This window comes from Prosopis cineraria, unplaced genomic scaffold (genome assembly GCF_029017545.1).
Source record: "Prosopis cineraria cultivar Desert tree isolate PC_DT_omini unplaced genomic scaffold, ASM2901754v1 PC13, whole genome shotgun sequence".
NCBI classification, from domain to species: domain Eukaryota; kingdom Viridiplantae; phylum Streptophyta; class Magnoliopsida; order Fabales; family Fabaceae; genus Prosopis; species Prosopis cineraria.
The window spans coordinates 25,299,932-25,313,004 of record NW_026555344.1 but is presented as its reverse complement, the minus strand read 5'-3'; the positions used below and the strand labels follow the sequence as shown (position 1 = coordinate 25,313,004).

General features: G+C 29.4%; 1 protein-coding gene across 1 annotated transcript; it reads right to left on the bottom strand.

Annotated features, from left to right (window-relative positions):
- Positions 1-11,144: 11,144 nt before the first annotated feature.
- On the bottom strand, positions 11,145-12,427 carry LOC129291589 (AT-hook motif nuclear-localized protein 23-like). Its single transcript, XM_054929041.1, has one exon. It carries the CDS (start codon positions 12,174-12,176, stop codon positions 11,367-11,369), a length of 810 nt encoding a protein of 269 aa, XP_054785016.1. The 5' UTR covers positions 12,177-12,427; the 3' UTR covers positions 11,145-11,366.
- Positions 12,428-13,073: the final 646 nt, after the last annotated feature.

The window sequence follows — 13,073 nt, the reverse complement described above, 5'->3', positions numbered from 1 at the left end:
CAAAATCACGAGTGAGATTGAAGGTAGCCATGCATGATTTGTCTCTTGTTGAGCAATCACAATTTTCTTTATTAAGTCTTAAATCTTCTCAAGTCAAGCTAAAATTGTTCACATATATAATCATTGATTCATAAATCCATGTCTCTTGATTATGTAAAATCTTGCTTGAGTGATGCTTTGTCCATGCCTAAATATGCATCAAATAAAGTTATGCATTAGTGCTTGCAATTTTACATGTGATATCATTCTAGTTCCATGTAAATTGTGATCACATTGAATGGCTTTAGCATTCTGCCAGCCATTTCACGCATGAGAGAGTAGAGGTTCCATGCATGATTTGTCACACAAAATTGATGATAGTTCATTATGTGCAAAACCACATGTGAGAGCAAATGGTGCACTCACAAGTTTAGCACTCTAATATGTTAGTGCATTCATAAGTGCAAAACTACATGAGAGAGCAATATGGTACCATACGAGTTTTAGCACCCAGAACTAAATGAATATTTTTAAGTGCTAAACCACACAAGAGAGCAATGAGGTACCACGCGTGATTAAGCACATAGAACTGAATGGTTATTTAAAAGTGAAAAATCACACATGAGAAGACAAGGTATTCACCTATGATCTGTCACATTCAATTTTTGTGAAACTTTCTCGGTGCAAAATTATGCATGATTATACCAGTCACTTATAAGAAAATGCACCAATGAATAGAATCACTATTCTAACGATCTGTTAACTTCCAAAAATAATATAAATGATTCATTTTGAACGAGAAAAAGAACAAAATGATCCTTAAGCGAACAAATTATCATTTTTGCATTTAAAAGAGCTTTCAAATCATGATTTTACTCATTGCATTCATTCATTATTCTTAAAAAGAATTATGAAAATCTCTCAAAAGTTTATAAGCTTTCATTTATATTCACATATACTCTTTAAGAGATTTTTTTGTAAAAAGTTTTTATTATCTTCTTTGTAATCTTGAAAAGGAATTTTCAAGTATTGTAACAATTTGCTGGATTGTAGCAAGATGTGTTAAATGAATCAAGATAAAGTTAGTCTTGAGAATTATACTGTGGTGCCAAGCACCTATTAAAGTTTGTGTTTTTAGTTGAAAATCTCAAATGTGATCTTGAGGATTGGACATAGGCCAAGTTTGTGGCTGAACCAATATAAATCTCGAGTATGTCATCTTCTTCCTTCACTTTTTAGTTCTTAACTCTTTTTCAAGTTTTCAATAGTTTTAAGTGTCACCCAATTCAACCTCCCTCTTGGGTGCTAGCCTATCCTAACATAAAGAAAATCTTAAAATTTATCAAATCTATCTAAAAATTTTAGAATTTCTCAACTTTGTTCCTATTAAATACATATTTTAACAATATATTTTCTCTCTCCAACATTCAATGAAAGGAAAATGGAAAAAATTTGTAATGAGAGTTTAATGAGGTGACTTATAAATATAATAAAAAAATCTTATCTCTGTACCTTATAAATAGGACTAGAGGGAGTAAATAAATTTTAAGGTAACGCTTAGATGGATAGATTTAAATTTAAATTTTATATTTAAATTACATTTAAGATCTTTCATTTAAAGTTTATGTATTTAAAATATTTTTATGTATTTAAAATTTAAAATATTGAGAGTGACAAGCTTACCTCTATCTTTTAATTAGTAAGACACGAGCATGAGAGATAAGAGGAGAGACAAGACTAATAGAAATATCAATAGTGAAAACATAAAGAAAACAAGAGGATCAGAGTAGTTGAAATTTCAAATAACTAAAGTCCAAAGTGAATTTGAAATTACAAAGAAGTATAATAAAATATGGATTTGGCATATACTTTTGCGTATATAAATGGGGGATTTGATTCAAATACAAATCACTATGCATCCAAACATATATAGCTTTAAAAACTTTGTGAATAATTTAGTATTTTATTGCTAAATAATTTTTTTGGCTAAAGCACAGCTAATTTTCATCAATGAAAAAAACAATCTGGTGTTTAAACCCTATCCATGGTTCACGTCAACAACAATAGTAATATCATATATGTGGTTGAAAGTTCATTCAAATGTGCATAACATGTGATGACATCGATCGATGTTGAAGTGGTTGGAGTGAGCTAGTTGGCATACTCAATCATGTGTATATTTTAAAAATATTAATTAAAGTAATAAAATAATTTATCATCGAAATCAGAAATTAATGACTAGTCAAAAGGTTATAATATTTTAAGCACAACTATGCATATTTTTAAACTTACAAGGGCTAACACTAATAAGTAGGTTCGTCCAAACATTATCTTCAAAACTTTAAAAACATTTTAAGATTTTCCTCTTCAAACTTATTCTCAAATATTACCATTTGTCTGTTGCTTTGTATCAGTAACGTGATTTTTTATTGCATACAGGTATTTTTTTATTAAAGACCATCTTGTCTGAAACATACAATAGCAGCATTAAATATACTCCTCTTTTAATGGAGATTCAAACCTTAATTAACTACATTGTAATAGATTAACTCTTTCTATTAAAGTCAATGCTCATTATCTGCATCACCAGTATAATGATGTTGTTATAAAACAATAGATTTAAAGGGCTAAATACTATAATGATGTACCGAGTTCTTAAAAAGAAAGTTTAGAGTAAAAACGGTTTTTAACCTTAGATTTAAATGGTTTAAAGTTAATTAAAGGACCGAACACTGATTTAGTTATAAAGAAGGTAAAGATAATGAGAAGAATATATAATATAAAGTTTGAATAAATTTTGAAAAAGTTAAAAATGTATAATACTTATAACTAAAAAAAAATTCAAAAAATGTTGAGGGACCATGACCGCTGCTAGTTGCCCGCCTTCTATCGGTCATTGTGGCCTAAGATGATCAAAAAAAAAAATTTTTTCATTTTTAATCCTATTTGCTTCAAAAGTCCGCATATAAAATCAATTTTTTTTTAAAAAAAAAAATTAAGATGCGCATTGAAACAGAGCGCTTTTAAAGCACACACTATTTATATTCAAACGAAGGGCTTTTTAAGTGCTCCCGTGCAATGTTTTAAAAGCCGGATTTGATATTGAATCAGAAAAATTAGTGGTCCTCAATTTTTATGGTCAAATTGGTTAGATCAATAGCTAGACCAATGATGTAATAATTGAATAAAAATAATATTAAATGTATATATAAAATAAATATAAGAAACAAATTTATAGGATGCCTAATTATTAATAAAATGACATAACATGACTGTAAACTAACAATATTATAAATTATAATTTTATAACTTGTTAAATATAGATGAATTTTGATTAAATTAGATATGAATAGGCTTAAAAGTATTTGCATTTGTATTTATAATTATCAAATTTTATAAAAAGATCTCAAGTCATGTTTTTATACATGTGAATTGTTCAAAAATAGAGTTGGCTTTTAGTAAGAATCTAATTTTTGAATTTGTCTAGTTTTTTTAATTTAAGCTTTTTTAAATATTATATTAAAAACCATCCAGTTTTTTAAAAACTCTCTAGTTCCCAATTCAACTTTAGTTTTTGACTTAATAGCGGTTCAACTCTGATTTAATTTGACTCAATCATAAAAATAATTTTTTTTATCCAAACCAAGCCGTTAATGGCTCCGGTCGATGGTTCAACTGGTCTGACCATTTAGTTCAGTCTAATTTTTAAAACAATGCTCTCGTGGGTTGAGAAATATTCTCATAAATATTTTTATGATGCAGTGATTTAATTAAAGTTGCAGTATTCATAATTATGCACATATGACACATTATTAATAATTAGGCCCAGTATCCACAAGGGAAAAACAGTAATGAATGAAGTAATGATATAGTTAGAAAAATAATTATAAATATTATCCAACGCCTTATGTTTTAGATTAGATCGAGTAAGACTTGTAGAATCTAGTAAAAAAAAAAAAAGACTTCTAGAAGATGTCTTAAAGAGAGTATAATTAAATTAACAACGCACGATGGCAATACTATTACAGGTGCAACTAATTTTATTTCTTCTTCTGGTTCACTTTCTGCATTATATATACAATCAAAATTTTACTATAAAGCGAATTTTAACTAGAAGAGGTATCAACCACAATTTACCACCTCTGACCCAAATTGGAGAAGGAAATTATAATTTCATAGCTTTAGACCTTCATGCTAAAAAAGCTATAATAATGAAGTGCTTGAAAGATCTTCTCATCGCTAAGTTTCCAAATCATCATCATTCATTAATATACCAATATTTATAAAATATAAAAATATATAAAAATAAATTGTTAGAATAAAATTTAACATGTGGGGTCGCACGTAAAAATAAAGATGTTTGGCCATTATTTAACTAAGCATAAATAAAGTGATATATTTAAATTGAAGTTTTGAGACTTAGAGGTGTAATTGTCATGGAATGTGTGGAGAACATAATGATATCTATAATTTGTTGAGGGATCAAATTGTAAACATCACAAACTTAAGTTTATAAACTGCGATCGTGGTTACTAGATTGGGCGTATGTTAAATATGTTATCTATTTCCCCTTTTCAGAGACATTCAAAAATTCTCTATGCGCGGTAACAATATAAAAAACACATTCGTTTGTGAATTCAAAGATTGATCCAAAGTAATGGATTTTGGTATATGTTTCAGTATTCTATCTCTAATTTCTTAAGAATTAATATAGGATTGATGTTATGGGATTTTATATATTTGATTCTTGGAATTTATACATTCATATAGATCATTATCAAATATATCACCCAACTCATTTATAAGGGAGAATTTCAATCAAAAATTAAGGATGTGACTTAATTATTAGTAAATCCTAAAGAAATTTAAAATTTCAATCCAGTCCAAGAGGACTGAAGTAAAAATAATTTTAATTATAAAAAGACCAAAATATCCATTACAAACTTAAGTTTATAAACTGCGATCGTAGTTACTAGATTGGGCGTATGTTAAATATGTTCTCTATTTCCCCTTTTCAGAGACATTCAAAAATTCTCTATGCGCGGGAGCAATAAAAAAAACACATTTGTTTGTGAATTCAAAGATTGATCCAAAGTAATGGATTTTGGTATATGTTTCAGTATTCTATCTCTTATTTCTTCAGAATTAATATAGGATTGATGTTATGGGATTTTATATATTTGATTCTTGGAATTTATACATTCATATAGATCATTATCAAATATATCACCCAACTTATTTATAAGGGGGAATTGCAACCAAGAATTAGGGATGTGACTTAATTATTAGTGGATCCTAAAGAAATCTAAAATTTCAATTCAGTCCAAAAAGACTAAAGTGAAAATAATTTTAATGATAAAAAGACTAAAATATCCTTCACTTGTTAATTTTGTCACAAATGCATAATTATTAATTGTTAATTTTTTTATTTTACTTGTTAATTTATCAATATGAGTTATAAAGGATATGAATTGATCTACCAATAATTATGCAAAACTTGAATATCAGTTGTTCAATAACAAGCAATAATATCAGTTATTAAATTGCTAACTTTACTTATTAATTTACTAATATCAGTTATAAATTACTAACATATCTTGTAATTGACAATTAATGTAAGTAAATTAACAAGTAAAGTTAGTAAATTAATAATTGATGTTGTTTGTTGTCTAACAAACTGATGTAATTTATAACTCATATTGATAAATTAATATGTGAATTAAGAAAATTAACAACTAACAATTCTACATCTTAAACAGAATTAACAAGTGAGGGTAAATTGATCTTTTCATTATTGAAATTATTTCTACTTTAATCCTCCTAGACTGAACTAAATTTTATATTTTTTGGGACCCACTGATAATTAAGTCACATTCCGGATCCTTAATTGAAATTCTTCCTGTTTATAAATTGCAACTCATCTAAGTATATATATTTATATATATGCTAATGCATAAAAGCCCACGCTAGTCATTGAATATGTGTGCGTAATTTTTAACCTAATTTACATTAAGGGTGAAAAGCATATGATACTTTGATTTATTAATTATTGCACCTAATATTGTAATTTATAAACAATAACATATTTTCGGTAAGACGAGCATATTGTTTTCTAACATTGGAGAACCATAAAATATACACTTTTTTTATAAGCACACATAAGGAGTAGATTCTACCAATAGTACAGATTATCTTCTCTAAGGTACTGAAGGCAAAGGTAGACATTCTCCTAAGTAAATTGCTACATATACAAAGGTTATGATTCAAATTTCCAACAACTTATTTAAGTGATAAGAGTTTCTACCACTCACTCCAACTTTAGTTGGTATATATAATATATTCTAATGTCTACATTGATGAAGAACATAAGTTGCAACAACAAAAAATAATTAAGAGCATACTTCCTTTAGTTTTTATTATAAGGTGTCTTTTAGAAAGATTCTTTAATTCTTAATAGAAGGCACATGATGAAATATTAATTACATTATTTTTTATAGTATCTCTATCTTAACTCATTAATTTGAGAAAGAATACAATGCAAATTTAAAAAAATCATTTAAATAGAAGTAAAATTAAAATTTTATTATATTTTCAAATAAAATTAGTATATTAACCACATTTTCTTAATTCTGGAGTATATGTTAGAGATACTTTATAACATAGTTCTAAGGGAGTATATGTTTGTGCAATTAACATAAAAAATTCAAAGTTAGTTGGCTTGTCTACTTAATTAAAAGACAAGAAGCTAAAAAACAAAATTCATAGTTCCTAGTGTCCTAAACCTTTTTGCTTTCTCAAAGTTCTTCTTTGCTACCTTCGAATTCATCAATACAAAATGTTTCTATTGGAAGAATTAACACATACACACACACACACGCACACGCACACTTTTTCTGTTTTTAATTACTGGCCTTGAACTTGTAGAAACGCACATCAATATATATATATATATATATATGTATTATATTTCTTTGCCCCACTCATTGATATAGGGGAAATTAAATAATCATATGAAGAAGTGAGAACTTCGACAAAGCAATAATATTGTTAAGATTATCTTAAGGTATGCTCCCTCAATATTGTCAAATTTATTACCTACAAGGTAAACATACATCGAAGTGATTGTTGTGGTCCAAGACTCAGGAGAATTAGGTAATTACTTATTAATAAATAATGCATAATTTGATATATCCGAGATGGTTTAAGTTAGTTAAGAAAAGCAATGTTTAAAAATTGAAACACATATACCTAACCAACACAACACAGTGCAAGGCTTTCATGAAAAGACGAATTTACAAAATCATCCATACCAAATAGGTAAGAATGAATGAATATATATAAGACTTCTCTTTTTAAATCTTTTTCTAAACAGAAATGTTTATATCCTTGTCTAGAAAACCATACCATCTGTACTCTATCCAACACAGCGATTCCAAATCATATAATGAAGGACCTGCGATAATTATTCTATCTAATATATATATTAGCATCAGATGGAGCAATACCAGTATACACACATGCGTTGACAACAAAATCAATGTACTTGACGCACGCACGCACACAAGCCTAGATTGTGTATTTTAAATTTATCCATGTAATTACCTTTCATACTATTAATTAGTCCACTATTTTACCAATAAATTATGACATGTTAGCGAGTATGTATTGTCTTTGATGAAGTTCTTTACACCGGCTTTTAATAGGGTTAAAGGGCAAATTTGTTCTAAATTTTTTTTTGTCAAGTGCAATTGATATTCTTAACTTTTGATTAGAGAAATATTACCCTTGAAGTTTCAAAAATGAGGTAATTTGCTCTAAAATAATGTTTGACCAATGTTGACCTTTAATTGAAAATTTTGACTAAGGTAATTAAATTGAAGAGCAATTTTTTGTCCTAGAAGTTTTTTTTTAAGAGTAATTGGTATTCAAAACTTTCTAGTAATGCAATATTTTTTGATTTATCAATTTTCAAATTAGAAGAAAATCCTAACAACCCATCATCATTATTAAAAATTGTTCATATTTTTAAATTTGGAGCTGAGGTTTTACTCGAGACTACTTCAACCAAATGCAAAGACTTTCTCTTGATGTCCACACTTGCCCTTATTTTGCCCGTTAGCAGGTCTAATCCACTTGCACATGCTTAAATACAAACTTTATTTAGACTTGCCGTTGGACTAGTCTGAATTTTGGATTTAGAGACATTCAATGTAATTCAATCTAAAATCTTTCTTTGATTTTCGGTCATAACAAGTTGTTGAATCTTTAATTTTTTTATTTAAATGTTGATAACCCAAAAGTATTGTGTCAAAATCAAAAGTTTAGGATACAAATAACTCCTTCAAATAAACATTTGAGACAAAATTGGCCTTTAACACCTAAAATAATAATCAACATTAGTCAAATGTTATTGTAGGGCAACATTGCACCATTTTTTAAACTTTTCGGATAACATTGCATCAATCAAAAGTTAAAAATACCAGTTGTACCTGATAGAAAAATTCTAGGGCAAATTAGCCCTTTTAACCATTGTTAATATAACCTGTTGTTAAAAGACTTGGTCTAGAAAGTTCTTTCTGCACTTGTTTCTTCGGCAATCAGTGTATAAATATCTTTCTGCAGATAATATTATCAGAATGCCACAACCCCAGTTTTACATCGTTTGAGAAGGAACTGATGTAAAATGTACCTTGTGTGATGAAATCCTTATTTTGCACTAGTGTGTTGTCTACATGTAATGTAAAGTTTGATGAAGTTATTTTTACCAACAATTAAAAATAAAGTTCAGGAGAATATTTTATCCATGACATAATACCAAAAAAATCAATAGCAAAAAGAAGTTTTCTACATGTAGTGCCAAAAATTACGGGATTAATTTGTCTGTGTTTAATGGTTAAGGCTATCTACACCTAGTTGATCACAATTTAATTTGGGAGACTATCAATAGAGGATGCCTAGAAAAATTTAGGGAGAATAACTTCCAAGGATCTAGCAAGAAACTTATTCATAGACAAAAACTAATGACAAATCCTATTTGAGAAAACACAACTCAATGTATCCATTTTAATAACAATTCATTTCATATTGGTCTTTGTTTGCAAACAAGTTTCTTACCAGATCTTTAGATGTGATTCTTCCAAAAAAATTTCTGGTAAGAATTTTTAACAAGTAAACATTAACAAATTAACAAGTGAAATTATTGTTTTAACAAATATCTGATCAATCTAGAGTCCTTGTCAAATATAAAATTTTTCTGGAATCTTTCATTGATATTCTCCCAATTCAATTTGAAAGATTTGTAAGCATATACATCACTTCTTTTCTAACGCTAACTTCTAAAACAATGCACCGATATAGTACTTGAGTGCATATTTCAAGCTTAAAATAACAAAATTTGAGAAAAACAAGACAAAGAGTGGAAATTAACATGCAAGAACATGAATATTAATTAATTAAAGCTAGATTAACAAAAAACTGATGATGCTTTTAAGACAATAATGCACATGTGTGTACGCGCTATGGGTATGGACATGTCTTTTGTTCACAAGCCCTGCAAGCAATTCAAAACCTCTCTTTTAAGAATCCTATCTTTCAAAGTTAGCTAGTCTACTTGAAGACAAAAAGCTATAAAACAACATTCCTGTTTCCTGGTTTCCTAAAACCTTTTTGCTTTCACAAACTTCATCAATGCTACCTAGCTTTGAGTTAATCAATACAAAGATAACACACAGATTCATTATTGAATTGAATTAAAGTAGCTACTCTTGATGTGATAAGTTATTTCCATCATGTTTTATTGAAGTTAAGAAAAACCTTAAAATTCAATAATTCTATCCTAAAATTTAATAGGTTTATTCCACCTCTACCCCTACTAAATGTGAAAAAAGAATTATTTTTAATAATTTTTCTAGCATTTAATGAGGACAAAAAAGTAAAAATGAATTTAGGAAATAGTATAATACCCTCTAAATTAATTAGGCCAGTGGAGTATTGTTCAGTCATTACATTTGTTAAGAACTGTACGCATATACTACGTCACTTAGTGAATGTGTTTATATGATTTTTTTTTTAATTGATAAAGTTTCATCTTTGACATCTTGTTATAGCTATTTCTGAATTATATATATATATATATATATATAGAAAGTGATTAAAGTTATAGTTCCTCTAAATATTTTCAATCAACCCCAGAAATTTTTTCAATAAACAAAGCATTATTAATTATATATGCATTATCAGATTATCAAAACATATCACGTCGTTATACATTGGATCTATTAGCCATATATGTTGTTATATATATATGTGCACTTTCTATAGCACTGTAATTAGTTTATTAACTATATATGTTTTAATATAATTAATGGACTTGAACTTCTTCAACATGGTGGCCAAAAGAATTGTTAAAACATCCATTAAAAAAAAAATTGATCAGTTTCTTGCCCCACCTGCTGCTAGTGGAAATAACTATATATATATATATATATATATGATCACAAGTAAACTTATAGCTACAAGATAAACAAACACCATAAAGCAATTCTTATGGAAGTTCAACAATTAATTTATCCAATTGGTTTTTGACTGGCACGTTTTCTTTAGTTTTTTGTGTCTCAATATTAATTAACTTAAAGTAAATAATAATAACCACTAAATAATATGTATTATTATACCTAAAGTACTCCTCCACCCAACATGATCTGATAGTTTTAAAAAAGCAAATTGAGTAGAGATATGTACTTTAACCTACACAACCTAACACAATGCCTTCGATAGAAAATTAATTTTTCTCGGAAAAAAGGGACAAATTACAAAACCTACGAAGTTATAGAGAACTAATTATCGATTCTCACGTTTTTTTATGCCTCTGTGTGTGTGTGTGTGTGTGTGTGTTTGTAAGAGAGAGGACAAGGCAATAATGTCGACTACAGGACAAACATCGAAGAAATTCTTTGTGGAAGTTCAAGGATTAGATTATCAAATTGGTTTTTCTCTTATTTAGTAGTATTCATGACTAGACAAGTATTCATAATGTTAGTTGTCCATAAACAAATAATATAATGTCTAATAGCCGACAATAGATCATCGAACAAAACGAAATTGCATCTATTCCACTCAAAGTAATTAACGCATAATTAATCTGATATAGATCTGAGAGATATATATAGTAGTCTTCAAAAGAAGCAAAATTATAAGAAGAAATTAATGTTTAACAATTCAAACATAGCTAATTAACCACCACAACAACAAACACAACAGAGAGAATCAATCTTCATCACAAAATTAAAATGAGAAATTTACAGAACCAACACAAGTCACAGCCAGTTACGGATATAGAAACTAATTATTAATTCATGGACTCTCACCTTTCTTGTGCCCTAGCAAGTTTAATATGGCTGCGATCTTCCACCTGAATTTTCAACCCAATTACCGTTAAGTGGTAATTGAGACATGTTTACAGGCAAATTCAAGAAGGGAAGACCAGAAGACGAGCTCGGAAATCCGTTCATGTCTCGGTCAGCATCGTGGTCGCCACTGCCATCGCCGCCGTTCTGGACCGGTAAGGGTTCCTCCTCGTTATCCAACGGCAATCTCTCATATGCTACGTTGGTAAATGAAGAAGCAATCACAATAATCGGCCCAGCTGCCACCAAAGCGCCGACAACATTTCCTCCGACCACTTGACCTTGCCCGCCGGCAAGAAATATGCTCAGGCTCGTCGCTCCGGGCGGAGCTGGAGGCGGCAAGAAAGATCCGGACAGAGACAGTATCTCAAACCGCCCTTGAAGCGTCGCAATAGCCCCAGCCGCTGCCGGCTGCCGGATTGTCACGTTGGTGACGGTGCCGCTCCCGCTCAACACACAGATCCCTCGCTGTCTCCGCCGAGCATAAGTCGCCACGCACTCGAACACATCGGAGCCGTTGCTAACCTCAAGAATATGAGCTCGGAGCGCGTTGGCGCTCTCGCGGGTGATAATCACCGGCGGCTTTGGCTTGTTCTTCGAACCCGGCGGCCTACCCCTAGCCCGGCGAATGGCAACATCGCCCGGACCGGCCGGGTTAAGCCCTAGAGGGTTAGTACTATCGTCTTGGTTATCATCATCTTCACTGGATTGAAGATTAGGGCGTTGAAGCTGATGATGATGATGATGAAGAAAGTGATGAGATTGTGAAGAACCCAAGTCCAGGCCGGCCATAAACACACACACAAAAGCTAAAGCGAAGTAAAACAGGAAAACAGAAGAAAAAATTTATATTATTATATGGTAAAAGAAGAGAGTACGAAGATTAAGAACAGTGAAGAGATTAAGATTATAATTATATGTAAATTTAAAAGGTAGAAGAGTGACCAATGATTCAGACCTACGAACGAATTGAAAAAAAAAAAAGGAAGGGAATAATAATGGAGGATGAGTACTGCAGAGACAAAGTGAATAAGAAACGAGAGGGTCGTGTAGGGGGGAGAGAGAGAAAGAGAGAGATTAAATGAATGGGGCGAGAATAATAAAATATTCAACCCTGTAAGCAAGTATTTTAATTATTTAATCTTTTGAGTTGATTTAAAATTATTCTCTTTTTGTCGTCATATAGTTTATTCAATTTGATTTAGTTCCTAACGTTCATAAACATTTGTTGACCAAAAAAAAACATTTAATTTATTTCTTATTATTAAAAGGGTAAAATAGTAATTTACGTTGAGACTATAGATCTAAGAGTATCCAGTATCTTAAACTTTTTTGATATATAATTTTTTAAAATAGTATAACATAACTTCTATAATTTAGTTTAACTTTGACTTTTAATTTACTAGAAAATGATATAAAAAGAACATTAAGTATTACATAAATGGACCATGAAAATTTTTTCGGTCCTTTTCTGTAAATATTTGGTCCTCTTGTGTAATTTTTAGATTTTTTATGTAATTTTTTTGATTATTTTTTATAATTTTTTGGTCTTTTTTTGGTCAACTAATGATAAATTAAAGTTAACTTTTATTGATGGTAGGATAACATTACATTGTTTTTAAAAATTGGGAGAAAACATATTAAATTGAGTTTAGGGTCTTAAATATTCCTTAACTTATAGTTTAGAGG

What these genes read in the sequence shown, in the direction of transcription:
- LOC129291589 (XM_054929041.1), bottom strand. Translation starts at nt 12,176, where the DNA reads ATGGCCGGCCTGGACTTGGGTTCTTCACAATCTCATCACTTTCTTCAT.